The 26,467-nt window shown below is 40.4% G+C and overlaps 2 protein-coding genes across 2 annotated transcripts in view; both read left to right on the forward strand.

The window, feature by feature from the left end:
* The window catches only part of LOC111051988 (E3 ubiquitin-protein ligase HUWE1), a gene marked incomplete in the record, with an annotated part of 177,940 nt that overhangs the window by 8,660 nt on the left and 142,813 nt on the right, over positions 1-26,467 (forward strand). Inside the window, 10 exon segments of the mRNA XM_039441421.1 lie at positions 222-490; positions 2,679-2,952; positions 4,156-4,257; positions 5,907-6,051; positions 6,528-6,631; positions 7,390-7,608; positions 11,033-11,299; positions 18,569-18,889; positions 21,068-21,247; positions 25,270-25,707. Coding sequence (XP_039297355.1) covers positions 222-490; positions 2,679-2,952; positions 4,156-4,257; positions 5,907-6,051; positions 6,528-6,631; positions 7,390-7,608; positions 11,033-11,299; positions 18,569-18,889; positions 21,068-21,247; positions 25,270-25,707 — 2,319 coding nt within the window.
* LOC111058523 (eukaryotic translation elongation factor 2-like) lies at positions 15,772-16,078 on the forward strand. The gene has a single exon (XM_039442307.1). It carries the CDS (start codon positions 15,814-15,816, stop codon positions 16,069-16,071), a length of 258 nt encoding a protein of 85 aa, XP_039298241.1. The 5' UTR covers positions 15,772-15,813; the 3' UTR covers positions 16,072-16,078.

The following is a 26,467-nucleotide window of genomic DNA, read 5'->3' on the forward strand; positions in this document are numbered from 1 at the left end:
TTTGTTACTACTGTGTCTTTACTTATTAATAATTTGCTAGATAATTTCGAATGTAGGCCAATACTAACAGGTTAAGAATATAACTGAAAGGTAACTTGGAAATTTCTGGATTTGTTTTAAATCCGCCTCTATTATCTAAACTTCAAAAGGTAACTCGGAAATTTCTGTATTCGCTGCGAATCCACCTGTTTTATCTAAACTTTTGAATTTGTTTTTTACAGGTCTCTCTTTTCACTCACTTGAGACTGGCTCACGCTTTCTCGAACTACCAATTGCGTCTGAAATGTGTGCAAGCAAGGTTGCAATCGTTGTCGATCCTGCTTTACAACCACTCATTCATTGAAATTCACAAACTTCTATATTCTGGCCTCCTGGAAGAGCTAGTTGAGTTGCTGCAACTCGACGATCCAAATCTGATCGAGATAAAGGCCGCTGCTCTCAGAACTTTGACATCGATCATTCATCTCGATAGGAATCCTCGATCACCGGTGTAAGTATAAGGGCCTGTTTCCGAGCTCGCGATTTAGCCTAGTTCTAGACTTTAACCGGCTTTTAAACTCTGGAGTCAGAAAATTGGCTTTCCAAGTCAGGGCGTTAACGTAGTCGAGGACTTGAATAGACTCTGGAGTTTAGAGATCACGTTAAACTGTGGTGTTTATAATTTCGCTTTCTGAGTGGCTTATAAGTCCAGGACTTGAATTATATTCTCGCCTCTTTCGGAGTCAAGGATTCATCACAAATCGTTTGGAGAGCACGCTCATTTGAAATAGCATGCTTTAATGTTTTGCTGTAATGCCAACAATTCAACAATAAGAAAATATTGAGAATTTCCCTGATGTTTATTGTTTCAAGTCCTGGACTCAAATAGGTCTAGGACTTGATAGATCCCGGAGTTAAGAAGATTAAACCGTGACTCAGAAAGACGATTCAGACCCGTGCACTTATTTTAGTCCCGGACTCTGTTAGTCCAGAACTCATAGATCCCGAGCTCGGTTCATAAAACCGGCCCTTTATGTTTTTATCATGTTTTAATTACTCACTACTTGTCTTAGACCCCAACTATACTGGCGTTTTAGGTCTCGGTTTCAACTGTGTCTAGCTCATCAATGGTTTGAACAAGAGTTTAAACCGTGGATCCGTATGCTGATTCCATGTGAAGCCAGCAAACGCCAATTAAATTGGCTCAAAGGTGACGCCAAAATTTGAACGTTGAAACAGGGCTCGTTTTAAACTGGGTCATCAATGGTTTAAACTAGAGTTTACACCGTGGATCTGTTTGCTGATTCTATCAGATACTCGGATCCCTAAGGGGGGGATATATGCATATATGTACAAGTGCACGTCAGATCATGCATGAGCCGAAAAACAAAATGTGGAAAGAACACGTTGTGACGTACATGCAGCTGCTCACACTGAACACAACCAGTATGTGCTCCTATTGCTCTTTCCAGATCTTGTTTCTCATGTGCGCGTTTGGTAAGTATGCTTGCACTTGCACATATACGCATCCAATGTCATCACACACCTAACAAGTATTCTCATCGCATCAACGGTCGATTCTGCTTTCATTCATTCATTCAGTGGTATTCAAATTTCACCGGTGTAATTTTTGTTAATTTTTGACGAAATCTGGATCGATAATGCCATAGGGAAAATATAGCATAAGAAGATATCCCATGGTCGTTTATGTTCCAAATTTCAAACAGGTTTTTTGTTAACTGAAGTCGACCAACTGTCTATTATTACCAGGTGAGAGTGTAAGAAGGGCACAGTATGAGAGACTACCAGCGTCACATAGCTTCACGAAAAATAACTACTAGGACTATCGGCTTGAGTTATCAGTAATGTTTGCCACCTAAACGCCCTATAGCATGGGATAGATTTTATATATTCTTTTCCATGATAATGCTTAGTTTTTTTAGTGGTATTTAAATTTCACCGGTTACTTTTTTAAGAAATCTGGATCGATAAGGCCGTAGAGAAAAGGTAGCATAAGAAGATATCCCATGGTAAAGGTCGTTCCCTTCAGTTAACAGTGATATTTGCAACATATACGCCCTATACTATGAGATATCTTCTCCTTCTTCTTTATCTAACCCAATGTGCCGTTTTGACAGTGTTGGGTGGTCGCCTCGGATCCATCTTCTCCACTGTTCTCTGTCCACTCTCTTTGGTAGAGAGTTAGTGGGAAGGATATTTTGAATATTCTTTCCGAAGAATGGACATTGATATGTCCAAAGCTCCGCCAATTTATGTAGATGCATAACAATATTATCTTTAGTTATTACAAATTGCTTTTTTCGTATCATATACAGTTCAATAATTATTTTCTTAGTCTATATTATGTAAATTCATCTATAATTTTGCTGTATTGTAAGCTATTTTATATGGGCCAGTATATATTGTAATCTACATAAAGTACTCAATCAATCCGCAGCCATTCTCTTCAACTGATTCACGGCCTTGCCTATTTCTGCTGCTATCCGTGAAACAGTTGCCTCCCATGTCACCAGTGGTCTTCCAGTCGGTCGTCTGCCTTGTGCCTGGCCTCCATGCATTGGCGAGGCTTTCTGTTTTCATCATGAGATATCTTCTTTTGCTATATTTTCTCTATGATAATGCTTAGTTTTATTAGTGATATTTAAATTTCACCGTTGTAATTGTTTATACTTTTTCAGGAAATCTGGATCCCGGATGAACATGATAATCGAAGTGACTGGGGCTGGAATGTACCACGGATTCCTCCCTCAAATGGTGCGTAACTGCATTGGGTCCCTGACTGGAGTCACGACAAGTCAGCATGTGCCACTACCATTGGCCACAGCGCTGTTCAGTTTCCTGTACCATCTGTCCAGCTATGATCAGGGCAGCGAGGCTCTCGTCAATTGTGTCATGATGGAGTCCTTGTTGAGAATCGTCAACTGGCCCGGAAATGAGTTGGAGCACATCACTGTAAGTACATCGAAAAGTCACGCACATGATGTGTGCTATTTTTCGATCTCTCTGTATTATTCAAACAGAAAATATGGGTGTATTTCGTTTAGTCCAGGTGCTCGATTAGTCTAGGTGTTCGATTACCCCAGATCGGACTTGATCTAACCCAGACCAGGACTTGATCTTACCCCAGACCAGGACCTGGTCTAAACGCACACCTCGGCTAAACGAAACGGAATGCTTCGATTACACCAGGAGGTCTAAACGAAACCTGGTCTAATCGAGACACACGACCTGGTGTAATCAAACTACTGGGTTAATCGAAGTATTCGGTATTATTTAGCTCATGTCTCGATTAGACCAGGTTTTGTTTGAACCACCTGCTGTAATCGAAGCATTCCGTCTCGTTTAGCCGAGGTGTGCGTTTAGACCAGGTTTTCTGCTTCATTGTAGAATAGGACCTGGTGTAAACGAAACCTGGTCCAATCGAGACACTCCCGAAAATATTCTTCAATGGTTTCTTGATCCAATCCGAACTGCCATTTATTATATATAACACACTATTTTGATATTTTAAACAACGACATGCAGTCAATTATAATGCCGCATCCATCCACATGTTGGCCCAATGAAGGCCAATGACCACCAGCGCCAGTGTGTGGATGGGTGGTTTGCCAGCGCTGGCCTTCATTGGCCTACGTTCGGTTCGGGTACCAGACTGGGTCAGCGACTGGACCAACATGACTAGACTGACTAGGCGTAATATTATAATTGACTATGTTGTCGCTCGTTTAAAACATCAAAATATTGTGTTAGCCTAGTATTGAAACACAATAAAAATGATCAACCATCCCTTATTTTAAAACAGCACAACTAGTTTCAACTCTTCAAGAGTCATTTTATTGATTACCATATCATTATAACGTATTATCAACCATTCATAAGAGTTGAAACTATAGTCCGTGGCTTAGGCCCAAAACGGTTCCAATTCTAATTCATATGACAGTCTAAATGATCCTGTTATTGTTATGGGAGTTCCTGAGATGTGCCATATCTCAAATGTGCAAGTGTATCAAATTGGAGCATTGCTGGAAATGATTATGGATGCCTCATTGTTCAGTGGATGAATCATTGTTTAGTGAATGACTCATTGTTTCTTAGCGAAAGTTAGTATAATTTTATTCATGTTGCTAACTGTAGCTTCTCTTTTTTATTGTTTAGTTTGCAAATCGCGCTGTTCGAGTGATTAACCTTATTACCAATATGGATATGCAAGCATTCATCACCCACGGGGGAATGAAAAGTTTCATCGACAGATTGGCGGTGAGTTAGAATCTTCACATTAAATTTGTAGTAATTTACATTATCTCATATTTAATACCGTAAATACTGTCTTTAAATCAATTTCTATCTATCTAATGTTATTGAATGGCATATCTGGAACACTGTGTAAGTTGCTTCTCAAAGTAGATCAGCTGTTCATACAGAGCAAATATTTGTATGAAATTTCAATAAAAAAACAGAAAATAATAGATATTTCATGAAATAGGTCGTTTGTGTTCCAAATTTCAAGCCAACTTTTTGTTAACTCAAGCCGATTACTGTCTATTATCACTGTTTTGGTCGGTTGAGAGTGTGAGAAGGGCACAGTATGAGAGACTACCAGCGTCACATAGCTTCACTGAAAAGAACTACGTGGACCATCGACTTCAGTTAACAGTGAATGTGGGACATGAACGCCCTATACCGTGGTATATATTTTTTATGCTATCTTTTCTCTATGATACTACTGTGCGTTTCCATATAACTTGGTTGTGGGCTCAACTGTGTAACTCAACGTCGGGCTAATGCGGACTCGACGGCGTTGGTGTCGCTCGTATAACTTGCACTATGGATGTACCATTGCCCAGATAACCCGACGCTACTAACGCCGCGGCTTCAGCGCTTGTATAACATGGCTCTGCTCGAGCAGCGCTGCTAGAACGCCTCCAAGGAATTGCTTCTTTAAGGTAGGCGCACACAGATCATCATCGGACGGACGGCACAGATCGGACGATTAGATTTAATGCATTGTTTTCAATTGGAGTGCGCATACCTTTCCGCATCGTACGCATCGTAGATCGGAAATGCCGTCAGGAATCCCGAGAGGAGCATTGAAGCCGACGGCATTTCCGTTCTGGTGTGCGCAGTAGGACCGTCACGAATTATCCATTTCTACAGGCGATTGACTAGTACAGTAGCGACTGAACATGTGGTATTCTTATTTTCTACACACAATTATGGATTCTGCGAAATTGATTATTATTGTTCAACAATATGAAGAATTGTACAACTTGAAACATCCCGATTATTCGAACCACCATTTGGGAGGATTGGAACACCATTTGGGAGGATTTGCTAATCTCTGTTCAGGCTCAATCGCACAGCGATAAGTGGTGTTCAGTTAAACTATATGTTGTCTGAGGACATTCAAAAGATCAAAGAAAATTACTTGCGACATGCAGAAGTAGCTAAAAAATTTAACTTCGTCTTCAATTAAATCAGGTAACAGATGATTAAATTCTCAGTATTCTATACTTTTCTGATTAATTGTATGTATCCACATTTTTCGTTTTCTCTTCCTACGTTGCTGTACCTCTTCTTCATCTTCGGCTAACAAACAAGTAACAATTATAACTTCTTTGCTACTGCTATCCATCACTTATAAACTGTAATATATGTTTATTAAATTCCTAGTTCGCACACGACTCGACATACGTCGCAATGATATAAAATGCCAATGCTCCGATGACGATCTGTGTGCGCCTACCTTAAGAAAGGAAGACGTTGCATCTACGTGACGACTGAGTGATTTCAATAGGGATGAAACACGCAAACATCAATCCGGTCACTCAGATGATAGACCTTATAGAGCATATTACTGTTTTGTGTTATTTGTTTGAATTATTGAAGTGTGTGATTTATCGTTTCAGATGGAAGTGACAATCTGCAGAGAGGAACAGCCGTTTGAAATAACGCTGGCTGAAGCTCAACTGGATGAAGAAATGAATCGTATCAATGTTGACTCGGATTCATCCTCACACAGCCAGCCAAGCTGTTCTAATGCTCCCCCACCTGGTGAGCTGGCAATATGTTCGCCTTTATTTGAGAATCTATCAATTGTAATTAAGTCATTTGGATTTGAGAAAATGTCATATGTAAATGAGAACAGTCAATCGTATTTGAGAAGTTATCACTTGTAATTGAGAATAGTGAATTGTATTTGAGAAAGTATCATTTCAATTGGAAATGATGTGATTTGTAATTTATGATGTCAGTTGTGATTCAGAAACCAAACTGATAACCCAGTCGTTCTTGTTTAGGGCTAGAGCATATTAATCGTTTATGAGTCATTTTCAGACTGCGTTTTTAAAGTCGGCAGTGCAGGAAGCTCTCCAATTAACTGATGGCCCTAATTATAATAATTATATCCTATAAATGTAGCTTTGAATGATCTGTTAGTAAATAAAATGTTTTATAGTATTATGTTTCACTGTGATTGATAGTGTCCGTATGATTGCTATAACTTACTACTGTTGAAATTTATTGTGTAGAACCGAGAGAGCAGCGTGGAAGAGGCGGCACCATAAGAACTTGTCTCACTCAACGCGCGGCTTTGCTCAAGTCCATGCTGAACTTTATGAAGAAGGTTCTTAAGGTAATTAATTTTATCAACATATTCAACATTAGCTATTGCCTTGACTTTCAACATGAACAACTTAAAACTTGAGGGGCGTTTACATTAGTACTTGGAGACTAACTTGAAGCTTGAGAGGCGTTTATATGAGTCAAGTTTACTTGAACTCTTGACGTTTGAGTAGAATGAATGGTTCTTCCAAACTTAAAGTGAAGTTTACAACGACAGAAACTTGATCCACTGTACTAATGTAGACCCTTTTTCAAGTTTTGTAGAGGTTGATCATGTTTAACTTTTGGATGCAGCTTGAATCTTGAAGGTACAATCCAACCTACAGATGGAAAAATGTGATAAAAACAGTTGTCAGTCAATGTAAAATGCATATAAACAACTAAATAGAAAACTATGAAGGAGAAAACTTTTAGATTAATAAAGATGTTTTACTCCTTAATTATATACTTTTAAGGTTATAAACATTCTAATTCAAGTAAACTCGACCAGTGTAAATGCAGCTTCATGTTGCAAAACTTGATCGCCATTTATTCTAAAATAATATGATTTTTAGGTGTTGAGAGCAAAGATTCTGCAAATCCCGCCGTCGTATAAAGAACTGAATTTCATGCTACGAGAGTGCAGTGCGGCTGTGTGTCGTAGCTTCTAATGTTTGATGTCCTTATGTTCAACAAAGCCAGCCTTATTTTCTCAACTTGTATCATATTTTATATATTGTTGAATGAGTGGTTAATTTAAATTAAATTTTAATTTATTGTTTGTCATAGGATGCCACGATTCACGACACGATCCGCAACGTGATGGATGGAACTCTTCCGTCGTCTTTGAAACACGTCATTAGCAATGCTGAATATTACGGACCTGCCCTGTTTCTATTGGCCACTGATGTTGTGGTAAACTACATATTCCAAGAGCCCGCTCTGCTCACGGCACTGCAAGAAAACGGCCTAACCGATGTCGTTCTACATGCCCTACTGGTCAAAGATGTAAGTTGCTCAATGTGTAAATTATGTTTCCAAGTTCGTTAGTTACTTGGATAAAGTACCAAGGAATTCCGGGGGGCTCAGATACTGGCATTGAGAATAATGTCTGCAGGAACAATACGAATCAGTTGTTGGCCGATTTTTAAAGAATCAAAACTCCTTCCATTGTCTATATATATTTTTTAGATGATTTGTTTTATAAAGAAACTTCAGCTCGAGCTCAAATCAGGAGAAGTATTTCACTATTACAAAACTTGAGAGGCGAAGTTCACCACACAATTCTTCATCTTTATTGCTTTATAATTCATCAAAAAGCAATGAATGACTGGGAAAATCAGGCGTGATTTGAGGACTGTTCCAAAATCCATTGAGTAAGTGCATGTCAGTTAACTCGCGAAAACTCCGGTACTCAAACGTGAGTGTGCGAGGGAGGAGCTTGGTTGTCGTGTTCGGTGACGACAACCAAGCACCTTGCACGCTGCCGTCAACCAAGCACCTTGCACGCTGCCGTCAACGAGTCTCCTCGACAGCCAATCCCCTTTTGGTTAGGAGGGGACTGGTTGTCGGGACCGAAGACGATAACCACGCTCCTCGCACGCTCACAACAACCAAGCTCCTCTCTCAGGACGCCGTCAACCAATCCCCTCGAAAAGGGTTTTTAAAGAAGCTCAGTTGATGGAGAGCTTGGTTGGCGCGCTCCCAGGTGACAGATAGTTGTTTGAAATTGATAATACATTTTATAAGATGCTTTGGTGAGATTTGTGTGTGGTTCAAGTTTACTTTCTGTTTTCAGGTACCAGCAACACGCGAAGTACTGGCATCTCTTCCTAATGTGTTCAGCGCGTTGTGCCTAAACACCAGAGGTCTAGATACGTTCATGCGATACCATCCATTCGACAAACTGTTCAAAGCGCTGATATCTCCCGTGTACTTGTCAGCCATGCGGAATCGCCGCTCAGTGAACACGGGTGACACCGCCACTGATCTTGGAAGTGCAATGGATGAGTTGATGCGCCATCAACCAAGTCTTCAACTCGAATCTATTAAAGCCATCATAAGAGTGAGTTTTTATTTGTAACATAGAGAAAACATAGCAGAAGAAGATATGTTCGTTGTGTCGTTTATGTTCTAAATTTCAAGTAGATTTCATGTCAACTCAAGTCGACTACTGTCAATATTTCGGTTTTGGCCGGGTGAAAGTGTAAGAACGGCAAAGTATGAGAGACCACCAGCATCACGAAAAAACTACTAGGACTATCGGCTTGAGTTAACAGTGAAATTTGGAACATAAATGCTCTATACCATCTTATGAAGCTATCTTTTCTCTATGCTTGTTTTCTATATCTGCTCTATCTTTATTTTTCAGTTTTTAAAGCTGGCCATTCACTATCAGTTTTAACGTTAATTGAAGCCTAACATTCAATGTTTGATTTGACGTCGGGTTTTTTTCAACAACGTCGGACGTTGATTAAAGCGGGTCATTCACTATCCGATTTCTAGTCCAACTTCAGCTGCAAAATTCAGACGTAGGAGTGTGAAGGGGTTGTTGATATGTTGGGTCAATTGCTGGTTGTCTAGACGGACGAGTTTGATCAAATGGAGGTCCAATTCAGCCGCCTAGTCAGGAACGTGAGTGAGGATGCTGAAGGTTGAACTAACTCCCGGACAACCAGTCTGAGCGTGAGAGGTGAAAGATCTGACTAGTGATCTTACTACCGGTCCATAATTGTTGGACCACCAAAGGCCCGCTTTGGGTCTACATTTTTTCCAATTATGTTTATTTCATCCTTCAAATTCAGAGGATGAACCTCTCAAATGTTGAGAGGTTCAGAGTCTCACTAGCATTTAAAGGTGCGTACAGAGTCTGGCCTGCCTTGAATAGAATATTTCGAGTCTGTTCAGAATAGAATATAAGGGCCAAGCCACATTAAGCGTTTTTGCACTGGCGGCGGACGGGTCGGCAGGGCAGGAAGCTCTCCAATTGGTTGATTGGGTTGGCATTCGGGAATCAGCTGATAAGCAGCTAATCTGAGAGCTTCCTACCCTGCTGACTCGTACGTGCCAGTGCATAAACGCCTGAAAAACACTTGATGTGGCTTGGCCCTAAGTGATGTCCGTTCTCACATGCTCGACACACTTGTCCTGTCGTTAGTGGCCTGACATAGTACTGACATAGATCATGAATCTATGATCCGATCATATAACATTAGACACAGACAAGCGGTAGGGAAGCGACTCTTACAGAGCTGAACAGTTCATCAAATCCACCAAATGCGCTGTGATCGGTGCGGCCAGATTGTCAATTGTTGTCGAGTTATAGACACAAACATGGCCGCCTCAATTGAGCCTCCCGCCAAGTGCTAGTTACGTAGCTTTATTCGTTTTTGCAAGCAAAAGGCAATAGTTTAGCATTAATCTGAAGAAGAATGGCTCAAGTTGAAGCAGGAAATGTTATGAGTGATGAGGTTGTGTGTGAATGGTCTCGATTCAGTTGAAATGACCTCCGGAATCGTTGCATCACAACTCGGAGTCACAGTCATTATGCAGCCAAACGGCTTCTCCAGCTAATCAAATGAGATAATATCCATCACCCACTATACAACCCTGACCTGGCCACCATGAACTTAACCTTTTCCCCAAACTCAAGACATGACTTTGAGAGCAGAGCTTCCAAACTAACGAGAAACTCCAAAACTTATGGAGTTTAATAGTCATAGCCCATTTAAACTTCATTTGGCGGCAACATTTCATGAAGAGGTTTTTGATAGGGTGGTTTACTGGTTTAACAAATCAACCTTGACGGCAATTACTTTTGAGAATAATCATAAGTGTAGGTAAATTTTTGTGGAAAAATTATTCTTCTATTTACATTCGTCTTTTATTTATGGTTTTAAAAAATGTCCCTCGTGTTTTGACACTTTATATACACTTGAAAATGGCTTTCGAAGAGTTGGAACTTCTTCCTTTCAAAAAGCAATGAATGACTGGGAAAACCAGGCGTGATTTGAGGACTGTTCCAAAATCCATTGAGTAAGTGCATGAAAAACCCTATATATGTCAGTTAACTCGCGAAAACTCCGGTACTCAAACGTGAGTGTGCGAGGGAGGAGCTTGGTTGTCGGGTTCGGTGACAACAACCAAGCACCTTGCACGCTGCCGTCAACGAGTCTCCTCGACAGCCAATCCCCTTTTGGTTGGGAGGACAACCACGCTCCTCGCAAGCTCACGGCAACCAAGCTCCTCTCTCAGGAGCTCGATTGACGCCGTCAACCAATCCCCTCGAAAGTGGTTTTAAAAGAAGCTCAGTTGACGGAGAGCTTGGTTGGCGCGCTCCCAGGTGACAGATAGTTGTTTGAAATTGATAATACATTTTATAAGATGCTTTGGTGAGATTTGTGTGTGGTTCAAGTTTACTTTCTGTTTTCAGGTACCAGCAACACGCGAAGTACTGGCATCTCTTCCTAATGTGTTCAGCGCGTTGTGCCTAAACACCAGAGGTCTAAATACGTTCATACAATACCGTCCATTCGACAAACTGTTCAAAGCGCTGATATCTCCCGTGTACTTGTCAGCCATGCGGAATCGCCGCTCAGTCAACACGGGTGACACCGCCACTAATCTTGGAAGTGCAATGGATGAGTTGATGCGCCATCAACCAAGTCTTAAAGTCGAATCTATTAAAGCCATCATAAGAGTGAGTTTACATTTGTAACATAGAGAAGATATAGCAGAAGAAGATATGTTCGTTGTGTCGTTTATGTTCCAAAAGTAGATTTCATGTTAACTCAAGTCGACTACTGTCAATATTTCGGTTTTGGCCGGGTGAAAGTGTAAGAATGGCAAAGTATGAGAGACCACCAGCATCACGAAAAAACTACTAGGACTATCGGCTTGAGTTAACAGTGAAATTTGGAACATAAACGCTCTATACCATCTTATGAAGCTATCTTTTCTCTATGCTTGTTTTCTATATCTGCTCTATTTTTATTTTTCAGTTTTTAAAGCTGGCCATTCACTATCAGTTTTAACGTTAATTGAAGCCTAACATTCAATGTTTGATTTGACGTCGGGGGGTTTTTCACCGTTCTCCAACAACGTCGGACGTTGATTAAAGCGGGTCATTCACTATCCGATTTCTAGTCCAACTTCAGCTGCAAAATTCAGACGTGGGAGTGTGAAGGGGTTGTTGATATGTTGGGTCGATTGCTGGATGTCTAGACGGACGAGTTTGATCAAATGGAGGTCCAAGTCAGCCGCCTAGTCAGGAACGTGAGTGAGGATGCTGAAGGTTGAACTAACTCCCGGACAACCAGTCTGAGCGTGAGAGGTGAAAGATCTGACTAGTGATCTTACTACCGGTCCATAATTGTTGGACCACCAAAGGTCCGCTTTGGGTCTACATTTTTTTCCAATTATGTTTATTTCATCCTTCAAATTCAGAGGATGAACCTCTCAAATTTTGAGAGGTTCAGAGTCTCACTAGCATTTAAAGGCCACTAGCATTTAAAGGTGCGTACAGAGTCTGGCCTGCCTTGAATAGAATATTTCGAGTCTGTTAAGAATAGAATATAAGGGCCAAGCCACATTGAGCGTTTTTGCACTGGCGGCGGACGGGTCGGCAGGGCAGGAAGCTCTCCAATTGGTTGATTGGGTTGGCATTCGGGAATCAGCTGATAAGCAGCTAATATGAGAGCTTATTATTATTGTCATTTTTTACGTGAAGCCACAAATCTGAGCAGAGCTCAAGTGGCATGTAACATGTCATGAACATTTTTCTATGCAAAGTGTATGCATCTGTATAAACTCAAAGTATGAAGGCACCACAACATTCCTCCATTGTATAGGGACACGCTTCCACAAGTACATTAGTAATTGAAGACAAGAAAAGCCTATGACTACCACATAACCGTATTCTTTCAGGTAGACAATTGAAGAGCTTCAGTCCCGAATAATATGGTCCTTTTTCCAAAAGTGTCAGTCTGTGAGCGGGGTACTGATATACAGCTGAACTCTTTGCTCTTGTGCTATAGCCATGGCAAACTACATTTCCTTCAAATCTCTCTGAATTTCTGAAGACAAAATTTACAGTCTCAAGGAAGTGCAATGCTGGGACCGTGAGAAACCTGTATTTTCTAAAAATGGGCCTACATGAATTGGATGGCCGCAAGCCCTCCAAAACACGAACAGCTTTCTTTTGCATCTTAAATATTTTATATAAATTATTTTTACTATTCCCCCAAAAGAAGATGCTGTAGCGTATTAGGGCTAAAAAATATCCATGATACACCTTCTGAGCTGTCTTCATAGTGGATGCAGTCCTCACAGTTCTCAGTGGAAAAAGTGCATGATAGAGCTGTTTTATAAGTTTTTCCAAGTGTTTATCCCATTTCATATTGTTTTTGCAATTCCACTCCAAGAAAACTAGTCACTTCAACAGACAAGCACTCCCTCCCATTTGAAGCATTCAGGTTTGAAGGTTCAGCATGATGTCCCGTCACGGCAAACCTGATATAGTTGGATTTAGTCATATTCAACTTCAATGCATTATGACCAAACCAATTGTTGAGTTGATGCATAGCCGTTTCTGCCCTAATCATAACTTCGCTATCATCCTTACCAGTAACCAGAACCGTTGTATCGTCAGCATATAAAATGAGCTTGCCATCTACATTATTTGGCAGGTCGTTTATAAATAAATTGAAAAGAGTCGGTTCAAGCACAGAGCCCTGTGGCACACCTTGCTTTACTCTTTCCCATGCTGAAAATACCAGTGAACTCCCATTACTCAATTTAACTGACTGATATCTATTTTCCAAATAGGACACGAAAAATTTCCCTGCACTACCAACAAATCCATAGAATCCAAGCTTATTCAACAACAGTTCATGGTCTACCATATCAAACGCCCTGGATAAATCGCAGAAAAGCCCTAAAGCCTTCCGCGATCCATCCAGAGCATCCAACACATCTGATACAACTTCAAATATAGCAGACTTAGTTGACAATCCCCTCCTGAATCCAAATTGTTTGTTATGAAAAAATGTTATTCTCATCTAAGTGAACCATCATCTGCTCAAACACAATCTTCTCAAATATCTTGGAGAATACAGTTAAGAGGGCAATTAGTCGATAATTTTTAAGATCCTTCCTATCTCCCTTCTTGTGAATTGGTTTGATCAGAGCATACTTTAATTTTTTGGGAAAGATTCCTTCCTGCAAACACCTATTAATAATAAATAATGTTAGAGGCTCCAAGATAATGGGACTAACCTTCTTTATCACTCGTGATGAAATCTCGTCCCACCCAGTTGAGCCAGAATTTTTCAAGCTATTTATGGCTTTCCTAACTACACTTATTGAGACACTTCTGAACTTGAAAGGAGGATACTGCCTATTTATTTGCTTGAGGTACTCTCTGCTCTCACATGTTCTAGCAGAGCCGGACATTTCAGATGCACATTCAACAAAATACTCATTGAACAAGGAAGCTATGCATTGTGGATTAGAGTACCTCCTATTGTCAGCTGTAGTCAACTCTATCTTCTGCTCATCCCTATTTAATAGCCCCAGTTCATTTCTGACGATTGTCCAAGTGTCTCTATTAATATTGTTGGACTGTGCAATAAACATTTCATTGGTTTTTTGCTTAGCTAGTAGTATTGTCTTCTTTAAAGTTTTCTTATATTTGGCAAAATAGGACAGAAATTCAGGATGTCTGTTAGTCTTACTCTCAATGTGTAACTCTCTTTTCCTTCTTCACGAAATCTTGATACCAGTGGTTAACCAGTTTTTCACCGAATCATTCTCTGTAACCTTAAACTTTCTCAGGGGGAAGCAACTGGAGAAACAATTGTAAAACAATGAGTGAAAAGTATTAAATAATTTCTCGCCACCATCATCAGTCGTCATACATAGGGACCAATCCACAGAGCTCAATGTGTCACAAAAGAATTTCAAGGACTCTTCATTAATACATCTTCCTAATCTGCAACTATTATTGTGTTCAACGTTGGGATTATTGGCTAATTTTATTGTTAGGGCTTCGTGGTCTGATAATCCTGGGTCAAAAGTCTGCAAGAATACTATCCACATTATAATTGGTCACAATATTGTCAATGCAGGTTGAAGACAATGAGGTTATTCTAGTTGGCCTGTCAAAGATAAATGAAAAACAGCTTCTCCAGCTTCCTACCCTGCTGACTCGTACGTGCCAGTGCATAAACACCTGAAAAAACACTTGATGTGGCTTGGCCCTAAGTGATGTCCGTTGTCACATGCTCGACACACTTGTCCTGTCGTTAGTGGCCTGACATAGTACTGACATATATCATGAATCATTATCCGATCATATAACATTAGACACAGACAAGCGGTAGGGAAGCGACTCTTACAGAGCTGAACAGCTCATCATCCCCACCAAATGCCCTGTGATCGGTGCGGCCAAATTGTCAATTGTTGTCGAGTTATAGACACAAACATGGCCGCCTCAATTCAATCTCCCGTCAAGTGCTAGTTACGTAGCTTTATTCGTTTTTGCAAGCAAAAGGCAATAGTTTAGCATTGATCTGAAGAAGAATGGTTGAAGTTGAAGCAGGAAATGTTATGAGTGATGAGGTTGTGTGTGAATGGTCTCGATTCAGTTGAAATGACCTCCGGAATCGTTGCATTACAACTCGGAGTCACAGTCATTATGCAGCCAAACGGCTTCTCCAGCTAATCAAATGAGATAATATCCATCACCCACTATACAACCCTGACTTGGCCACCATGAACTTAACCTTTTCCCCAAACTCAAGACATGACTTTGAGAGCAGAGCTTCCAAACTAACAAGAAACTCCAAAACTTATGGAGTTTAATGGTCATAGCCCATTTAAACTTCATTTGGCGGCAACATTTCATGAAGAGGTTTTTGATAGGGTGGTTTACTGGTTTAACAAATCAACCTTGACGGCAATTACGTTGGAGAATAATCATAAGTGTAGGTAAATTTTTGTGGAAAAATTATTCTTCTATTTACATTCGTCTTTTATTTATGGTTTTAAAAAATGTCCCTCGTATTTTGTCACTTTATGTACACTTGAAAATGGCTTTCGAAGAGTTGGAACTTCTTTCTTTCAAAAGGATTCTGCCTTCGTTGGCAGTCATTTGTCGTGTATTGAGAAAATAATCGCACATCATCAAAATTCACCGTAGACGAGATCCGTGTGATGATGGAGAAGAAGAGGAACATCCGTAACATTTCCGTCATCGCCCATGTGGATCACGGCAAGTCGACGATGACTGACTCCCTCGTCTCTAAGGCGGGGACCATTGCCAGCGCCAAGGCCGGCGAGACCCAGTTCACTGACACTAGGAAGGACGAACAGGAGCGTTGTATCACCACAGAATACAAAACTATACAGAAAGGAAAGTTGACTTTCCTGACGCAAAAATCCACCATCTTGAGAGAAAGTTCAGCATTGTAATAGTAGTTAGTAGAGATGAGAAGTTTGGTATCACCATCAAATCAACGGCCACCTCTATGTACTTTGAGCTGGAGGACAAGCTTCTGGTGTTTATCACGAACCCGTACCATCGTGACAAGGGGTTCCTCATCAATCTGATCGATTTGCCCGGACAAGTCGACTTCTCCAGCGAGGTCACGGCCGCCCTGCGTGTCACCGACGGAGCTCTCGTCGTTGTCGACTGTGTCTCTGGTGTGTGCGTGCAAACTGAGACAGGCGATCGCTGAGCGAATAAAGCCTGTGCTTTTCATGAACAAGATGGACCGCGCCCTGCTGAAGTTGCAGCTGGGACCTCTACCAGACCTTCCAGAGAATCGTCGAAAACGACAACGTCATCATTGCCACCTACAGCGATGACATGACTCTGACCCCATGGGTGAAGTTCGGGTTGACCCCAGCAAGGGAAGTGTTGTTTTCGGATCCGGTCTCCACGGGTGGGCCTCCACCCTCAAGCAGTTTGCTGAGATGTATGCCGAGAAATTCAAGATTGACGTTTTCAAGCTCATGAACAGATGAACTTCTTCTTCAACCCGAAAACAAAGAAATGGGCCAAGCAGAAGGAAGAAGACAACAAGCATTCTTTCAACATGTACGTTTTGGACCCCATCTACAAGGTGTTCGACTGCATCATGAACTACAAGAAGGACGAGGCAGCCGTCCTCCTGCAGAAGCTGGGCATTCAGTTGAAACCCGAGGACATGAGAAGGACGGCAAACAGCTGATGAGAACATGGCTGCCGGCGGGCGAAGTACTGCTGCAGATGATAGCCATCCACCTGCTGTCACCCGTGGTCGCGCAGAAGTACAGAATGGATATGTTGTAGGAAGGCCCCCATGACGACGAGGCCGCGGTCGTAGTGAAGAACTGGACCCCAACGCACCACTCATGTACATCTCTAAGATGCTGCCCACCTCAGACAAAGGCCGCGTCTACGCGTTCGGCCGTGTCTTCTCCGGCAAGGTAGCCACCGGAATGAAGGCCCGCATCATGGGCCCCACCTTTGTGCCCGGCAAGAAGGAGGACCTTTACGAGAAGGCCATCCAGCGCACCATTCTGATGATGGGTCGCTATGTGGAGGCCAATGAGGATGTGCCCTCTGGAAACATCTGTGGTCTGGTCGGTGTTAACCAGTTCCTTGTCAAGACGGGAGCCATCACCACTTTGAAGGACGCTCACAGCATGCGTGCCATGAAGTTGTTTGTCGCCCGTTATCAGAGTTGCTGTCGAGCCCAAGAACCCCGCCGATCTGCCTAAGCTTGTGGAAGGTCTAGGCCAAGTCAGATCCTATGGTGCAATGTATCATAGAGGAATCTGGATAACATATTATTGCTAGCTGGAGAATTGCATTTGGAAATCTGTTTGAAGGACTTGGAAGATCACGCTTGCATTCCCATCAAGAAGTCGGACTCAGTTGTGTCTTACCGTGAAACAGTCAGTTAAGAGTCCGTCCAGATGTGTCTTTCCAAGTCGCCCAACAAGCACAATCGTCTCTTCATGAAGGCCGCTCCTCTGCCTGATGGTCATGCTGAGGATATTGATAACGGAGACGTTAATGCAAGAGACCACTTCAAGAGCAGAGCCAGATATCTGGGAGAGAAATACGATATGGCCGTGACTGAAGCCAGGAAAATCTGGTCCTTGGGACCCGACGGAACTGGATCCAATCTGTTCATCGATTGCACAAAGGGAGTGCAGTACTTGAACGAAATCAAGGCTAATGTTGTTGCTGGATTCCAGTGAGCCTCAAAGGAGGGAGTGTTGTCAGAAGAGAGCGGTGTGCTCCAACATCTATGACGTGACGCTGCATGTTGACACCATTCACCGCGGCGACGGCTAGATCATCCCGGCGGCGCCCCGCCTCATGGATCCCGTCTACCTGTGCGAGATCCAGTGCCCCGAGGTGGCCGTCGAAGGCATCTACGGTTTTCTCAACCGTCGCCGTGGTCACGGTTTGAGTAGATGGCCGGTACACCTATGTTTGTTGTCAATGAGTCGTTTGGATTCACCGCTGACCTGCGCAGTAACACTGGAGGACAGGCGTTCGCGCAGTGTGTTTTATCACTGGCCCGCCGGTGATCCACTTTTAAGGAACGGAACAATTCCATACAATGTTGTCCAGGACACAAGGAAAAGGAAGGGATTTTGTATTTTGGTGAAATGAAGATTTTGATTTTGAAAGAAGGCTTGCCTGATGTAACACAGTATCTTGACACATTATCTTGCCTAATAAAAAAGATTTTTTTATGATTTAAATTTCCCATCAAACATCAACTAGGTGTGTTGTGAAAAATAAATGGTACTAGATATCCTTCTTTCATACTTGATATTCTACCTTCTATTGTGTTGTAATACTTCAAGTTGTCCTTAAAATAAAAGTGAGTAGATATCATTTTCTTCTATGTTGTAACTTGGCTCGAGTCTGCCTTGAATATAATATTAATGTTATTTATGATTTCAGCTGCTGGAAGCACTGTGTAAGCTGGGTAGAGATCCGCGCTACGTCTGCTGGCGAGCGCTGAAGGGCGAAACTGCGGTTCCATCTGCAGCCCAGCTGGTTCGCGTGTCAGGAGGAGCTGCGGGCTCAGGCGCAGTTGAGGCGGGAGGAGGAGGAGACGACAGTAGCGAAGAGGAGGACGATGATGAGGAGGAAGCCTCCAATTCAACTCACGTTCACGTCACTTCCAGACATGATGTCACGCCGCATGAGACAACCAATGACAACGTGCTCAATGCCAACGACAGAACACCCATCGCTCTTATCGACTACATTTCCAATGTTGTAAGTACATTTTACTATTATTTCCTATCTAGGAAATAATAAACTATAGTTAGGTCCCCGTTATAATGGCAGTGTGTTTGATTTGCAATGGTATTGCTATCCTTGTCTATCATTCAACAAAGCGGATAGCGCTATCTCTTTCTTGCTTTACTCTATTGCTAGATCTTCTTTTAACAATGTAAAATTAATAATTTATTAACAAAATATTTCATCTTCATTATGAAATTATTGAAAAATATAAGTTCTTGATTGATAAAATATAATTGATAATTTAAAACGAGAATGAACCGTTAATATTACGTCAATAAAGCTTTATCAGCTACCGTTTATAAAAGGCATTGACAAAAAAGTGGATCGGCAACGTTTTTCTCCACTGCCATTATAACGTGGACCTCACTATACCTTCCTACCTCCTTCTCCAATTCTTCCCTTTTCCGCTCCTCTTCACCCTCATTCCTTACTTTTACACCCTCTACCAGCTTATTACATGGGAAACTATAGTTGGCTAGGTATTTTCCTTCTTTCTTTCTTTTCAGCACACCCCACCATGAAGCCTGTTTTTGTATTTTATTTTGATTTCTTTTATGAAAGTTGAGTAATGTGGTTCTAAAACTGAACTGTTTATTTCTGTAAAATCAACAAATTATAATGATAAGGATAGTGAAAAGAAGCTGATGTAACAGCTGGGTTTACTAACTTGTATATTGTGTTGAATTGAATTGAGGAGCTGGGGATCAATCAATATTGTATTGATTGATTATTGAGGAGCTGCTTGACCATCCCAACTTGGGTTCCGATTCCCTGAATAACTCACATCCGTGAGGTGAGCAACCATCATGCCATGTCCGTGATCCACAAATTGTTTGCTCTGAACAAACTTATTATTATTAAATTACCTGTTGACCGCCTATAACAGGGGTATGTAGATTCGTCATCAAAATTCAAGTTTAAAATAGAAATACTATATAAATATAGTATTAGTTGCTCGCAATGAGCAGTAAATTCCGCAGTTCAATATGCGCAGATATTCAGTAGTTCATTTTTTTCTAAAATCCTTGGCGTTCATTTCCTTTGAATGTGTTGGTAGAGCATTGAACAATCTTATACCAGTGCTTTTCACTCCTAGAAAAAGAGTTGTGTGGTGAACTTCGCCTCTCAAGTTTTGCCTGAGTTTCTTAATTGTAAAATACTTCTTCTGTATTGATCTCGTGCTGATGTTTCTTTATAAAACAAATCAACTCAAAAATATAGAGACTAGGCAACGGAAGGAATTTTAATTCTTAAAAATCGGCCAAGTTTTGCCTGAGTTTCTTAATTGTAAAATACTTCTGTATTGATCTCGTGCTGATGTTTCTTTATAAAACAAATCAACTCAAAAATATAGAGACTAGGCAACGGAAGGCGTTTTAATTCTTTTAAAAATCGGCCGACAACTGGTCTGTACTGTTTCTCCTGCCATTACTCTCATTGCCCATTTCTGGAGTCTGAATATCTCAATAACCCCACTCGAATTTTACAACTAAAAAACAAGATGAAACAACTAAAAAACTAAAACAGGATAGGATCAAGAGCATGTTGAAAACAAACTCAAGTTCTAAACATGTTTAGTAGGTGAAGAGACTGACCTACTGAAATCGTAAAGAATTTTAAATAGGCCTATAACCATCCTCGGTAAATTAAGAATCAATATGCAAAATTTCAAGTTAATCAGTTGAGATGTAACGATGCATCATTCGTGAATTTCCTATCCCGTACTTTTATAAGCCAATTGTTTCCTTTATTATATTACAGATATATACCGCTAGGCTGTAGCTATCATCAGGGCCCTGTTGTATGACAAAATACAAGCTAATATTTTATTAATATCCTATTCTAATAACCAGCTGACTACTTATATTATTAGTTTGTATTTTTTCATGCAATAGGCCCCAGGTTTCAGATATATCTGAGCACTTATTCATTGTATTGGATGGATGGAATCGAATCTTAATTGCAATGCCATGCTGTGTAAGCTCTCACAATTACAATTTCTAGATCCAAGTAATAAGGCATTAATTTACTTGGTAAAACTCGATTGTCAAACATCGAGTCAACTTAGATTTAAATGTCATTTGCCAATTCCAAGACTGCTTCTCTTGAATGTGTACAATAGTTGACAGTTTATTTTGTTGTTTCCAGATGAAATTCATCGATGCAATCTTGAGCAACAACTCGACTGACGATCACTGTGTAGAATTCATAAATCAGGGTGGACTTGTTCCTCTTCTAACAGTTTTGGGCTTGCCAAACCTCCCTGTTGATTATCCGTCTACAATTATCGCTTCACAATCTGTGGCGACTGTTTGCAAATCAATTATGGTAAGCAGTTCAATTGAATCTAACAGTTATAGTGAGGTTCACGCTAAAACTTCACTAAACAAGATAGGACAATAGCGTTGCCGATTTTCTGCGTTACCACTGCCTTCTATAGCAGATGACTGATCTGATGTGGTTTTAATTGTTTATTCTTGTTAAGAATAGAATAGATTTTCTATTAACAATAATCTTATTATAATTCGCCAATAAAATTTATTTTTCAATGATTCAATAATGCAGTTTCATTATTGAGATAAAATATTTTTGTATTTAATTATTTCTACTTGCTCCAGAAACAATCTGGCAACTTTGCGGAGGTAGGAAAGGCATAGATAGCACTATCTGCTATAGCCACACCAATGTTAATCAAGTATTGACTTTATAACGTGAACCTCACTATAGTAAACTGCTATTATGAACATTTATTTTTTTCAATGTTCACAACATCTTTGTTTTAGTAGTAATATTAGTATGTTATTTTTGAAGGGACGGATTCAAGGATCCAAAGGTTCAAAGAACCCCACACGTCAACCGGAGTTTATTGTGTTCCCAAGTACGTTAGTTAGGCAAACCAATACCTGTGTCCTTTACAAGATCCAGGAGTTTTTCCCTATACAAACATCCCATTCATCACCTGGCTGCTTGCAGCCAAACAGTGCCCTTCTCCTTGCCCTGGTCTCTCGCAATCCAGTGTGATATGCTTGGCAGTCTCTTCAGACTGATTGATCCTCGTCACCTACGTGAGTTCCACTCTTGGCATTCTTTTCAGGTCCTTTCGCTTAGGAAGGAGTTGCCAAATTGCCTCCAGGGCGCCTGGTCACCCTCGACTCAGCCTCTCTTGACTTACATTTGTGCCTGGAGTTTCACCCATCTCTGGTCTCTTGGGTTTTACTTTATGCCCGTCCGAAACTTTGCAGGGTCAAAAGCCTCACCTTTCCCCACTAAGTTTTATCTGAATGGCCGCCCTTCTTTGAGCAGTGGCCTGAGAAGCTCATCGATCCTCTCCAGTTGGTATGGTGTGATCGATCTTACATAATTCATGTCGTGATCAATCTCAATGATGGTAGCCTCTACATAAGAGTGCTATGGAACCTCCTGTGTTCCAGAAGCACCCATTTCAGATTGAGGAACCTGCCCTGATGGGGCAGATCTCGATGGGTTTAAAGGCAAGGCAACTTCTGGAGTTGCCTTGGGGTTTGGTTTGTTCATGTGGTTCCCACGAACAGCTGGGGAAGTGGAGTCAACCCAGACAGAGCCCCGCATGTCCAGGCAAGGCTAAATACTACAGGAGGGCGCCTGGTATCCTGCAGGCACCGTTAGAGACTCCATATAAAAGCACAACTCATCACAGCACGGTCCACATCACACCTTCGGTTGGCCTAAGAAGTAGTAAGAATATGGCCAAGGAAGGCCTACAGAAATAAAAAATGGACAAAGTCAATGGAAAAAGTGCCATTCTAGAAATTAAAAGTTTTAAATAAGGAGAAGAATAATTTTTGAAGAAGGGCTTCGGAAATGGGGTCCCTTTTATTCGCCTCCTACGACAAGCAGGGATACTGTGGGTATATTCTGGTTTTCAACAAATTGTTGAGTACGATTTTCGACTCAAAGCTCTCTCAATCCACAGGGGGGCAGTAATATTAGTAGATGCAATGAATGAAATAATAAGTGCTTTTTTTGCAAAACAAGTATTCAATCAGTTGCCCTGGATATCTTCTTATCTTACAAACCTCTTGTTATCGAAAGTATGAGTTAATTGTGTTATCAATTGGTGGGATATATTAAAATGTTGTCCACGAATACCTAGTTCAAGTAATTGGTGGTCCTTCCCACCCATCCATTCTTGATATCATTATTTTCGACATACTTAATTTTATTTCATTTCTAATACATCCATGGTATACGTTACTTACAGGATTCCCTCGACGCCCAGGACTTCAACAACCCTGAAGTTTTTAAACAGAAGGTATTTATATTTTATAAATGTTGTTCGTGTTGATGCGCTGACAGCGTATTACTGTAATTGGATTCTCGTCAAATCAATTTTGTATAAATGGCAATTTAATTATTGCAATTTCATTTTTATTGTGTTCATTTATATTTCTCCTCACCATTTCGGTACCTAAATATTATTTCTGATTGAAATGTTGTAGGCCTATTATTTGCTACAGCAAAAATAAGCAACATGGTAATCAGAAATGTTTTTTTGGTACCGAAATGATAGGAGAAAAATAAATGTAGATAATAAGGATGTTAAAAAATTCAATTGCCATTTATACATGATTATTGATTTGACGAGAATCGAATTTCAGTGTTGGTGAGGTGTGACAAACATGAATTTGAAAAATGAAGATCACGATGAACTTTTTTTATTGCGGACGATGCCCATATGAGTTTATCATGACAAAGTACTCCTCCATACACACGGACAAGTTTTTAGCTTGTGCGTGGGTAATGGAAAGTGCGTGGTTGATTTGATGAGATGTGATCAAACGTTCATGCTTACCGCCGGGATTCAAACCCACGACCAGGTAGCGCAACGCGTTGGGTTGGTCCTACATTGGAAGAGGAATTTCTCCCGACCAGACGGTCTGGTATCGAGAGAAGATTCTGGTCTGACGACATCCAAATTTATTTGTTTCCTTCCTTCTGCGAATGCAGAGCGTCTATCGTTTCATGTAGTTGTGTATTAACATTTTAGTGTATCTGGAAACACTAATACTAATAATTTAAGTGCATCTGGAAACACTGATACTAATAATTTAAGTGCATCTGGAAATTCTAATACTAACATCTAAATATATTTGGGAACACTAATAATGATACTAACATTTTTGTGTATCTGGGAATACTAATACTACCACTAATATTAATACCAATACTTGTGTGTCTGATTTTGTAATAATTGTGAGGAGAATTTTAGAGCATTAGGTTATGTAAAATTTAATTTCACGGTGGCGTTTGAACTCATAAACTAATTTTCTTTTGCGAAGGTTTTAATAATAAATGTGTGTCTAATAGGATAGGCAGGTTATGTAAAATTCAATTTCACGGTGGCGTTTGAACTCATAAACTAATTTTCTTTGTCTGTCTAATAACATGAAATGGAAGAGTTGATCATTCATTTGTCAAAATTAGGACACAAATATTCTCCATAAAATAGGGTTGTGTGTCAGAGAGAACCCGGAGTCCTAACTCCGCCCTTATCAAAAGCAATCAATCAATTTTGGTCGAGAGCTTTTACTGTACTGTTCCACTCCTGGCTTGTCTGAAAACAAGCAGCAATGCAGCCGAATCGTGTCGCCGATTTATGTGCCAAATTTGCCAAAGTTTCCAATGTAGGATTGGCCTAGTTTCTCGGCTAAATGAACCATGCAATGTATTTACAGGGTGTTTATAAATGAATATAGGGACTTGAAATCTGTATGAAATTTATTACATTAAACTTACAGCTATAAATGATATGTAAAATGAAAGATTAACTCAAACAGTATGGTTTGTTGGCATGAGTGCGCATGTGCGTGCAATGTTTCCGCTTGACATAGGTACTAGCAAAGGCTACTATAGGCCACAAGGCTTGCTATTCATGACCGCCTCGTTCTCCCAAAACTCAACGTCATGCGATTTTCACCTTTGGGGCTTGATCAAGGATCGTGTGTACGTGCCTCCATTACCTCCCTTAATTAAGAAATCGGATTGAAGCAGCTGCTGCTACAATTACTGAAGACACACACTAATCAACGTTTGGGAAGAACTCGGCTATAGGCTGAATATGTGCCGTTTGACAATAATGTAAAACTGTTTGAGTTACTCTTCCATTTGACATATCATTCACAACTATAAGTAATAAATATTGCATAGAGTTGAAACCCCTACATTCATTTATAAAAATCCTGTATTTATTTCTGAATGAATTGAATTAAATGTATGTGTACTTAGCCGGCTATCCTGGCTGGTTAAATACATCATGTACGGTAATGTATTTATTTCTGAATGAATTGAATTAAATGTTTATGTACTTACAGAATTTACTACGCCACTCTGTTGTGATGGAAGTGGCACTGGGGCAGTTGTCGGAAATACTCGACACGCTGGCTCCACTCATCGAACCACGAACATCGTTGGATGGCTCACTCCTTTTGCGCGAGTTGGCAAACGCGCCGAATGTGGACGAAGCCATCATGACCCCATCGGCAACACCGCTTCTGCACGCGATTTCAGCCGTCAATAGCTACGTGATCATGTTGGTGAGCGTTTGTCGCACGGCGCAGGTTGAATCACGCAACAACGCTCTTATCAAATGGGGTACCGAATTAGGAGAAAAAGTGCTAAACAAGCTGTGCTTGCTCTATTCATCCTCGCTTTGGGAGAGCACCACTCTGCTGGCGCTCTGTAGTGACGATCCTCTCCATCCATGCAGGTTCAATTATCGTGATATCGATAAACTCTACACCGAAGACATTGTAAGTTGATTTGCACATTAGAATAGAATAGGTAAAATAGTGACTATTCTGACAATGCATCCAGGTTCAATAATGTTGAACTTCTCTTCCCATCTGAGACGTCCATTGTAAGGATATTTCACATAAGAATAGAATAAATCCTTATCGATGTACAAATACATTATTTTGAATAGTGTCAATGTTTGAAAGATACATAACTAGCTTATTTCTAATAGAAAATTAAAATAAGAAATCGCTACCCAGTTCAGTTGAAAATTAAAAATTTCCGGTAGTTGAAACTCTTGTTAAGAAATAGAGCGGAAGTTTCAAACTCTCTGAAAATTTAGGATCTTCTAGTAGTTGAAACTCTTCTTGAAAGGAATAAAGCGACAGGTTCACCAGATATTACTTCAAACTCTCTGAAAAAATTAGGATGTTGTAATACTTGCAAACTGGTTGATAGGAGTGCCTCTGATCTACCAGATTTCAATTTACCTCTTACCTCTCTAGACGGCTTTTTTATTGTACCACCGATATTTTAGACTTTATTTTATTTTTTTAAACTAGTACCATTTTTCTGAAAATAGAATAAATAAAACAAAACCAGGATGGTCTTCGAAGAGTATTTACGGTATCCTAATATTGTATTCATTAACATGTGGGGCATTCAATGATTATTAAGATATTTTATTCATTCTATTTTTAAGAATAGAACACCAAGTATTTTTGTAATATTATCAATACAATTATAACAATGATCTATTATAATAGATATCACAAT

This window comes from Nilaparvata lugens, chromosome X (assembly GCF_014356525.2).
Source record: "Nilaparvata lugens isolate BPH chromosome X, ASM1435652v1, whole genome shotgun sequence".
In the NCBI taxonomy this organism is placed as follows: Eukaryota; Metazoa; Arthropoda; class Insecta; order Hemiptera; family Delphacidae; genus Nilaparvata; species Nilaparvata lugens.

Bases quoted from the DNA above. Each gene is read 5' to 3' on its own strand.
- LOC111058523 (XM_039442307.1), top strand. From the start codon at position 15,814: ATGATGGAGAAGAAGAGGAACATCCGTAACATTTCCGTCATCGCCCAT.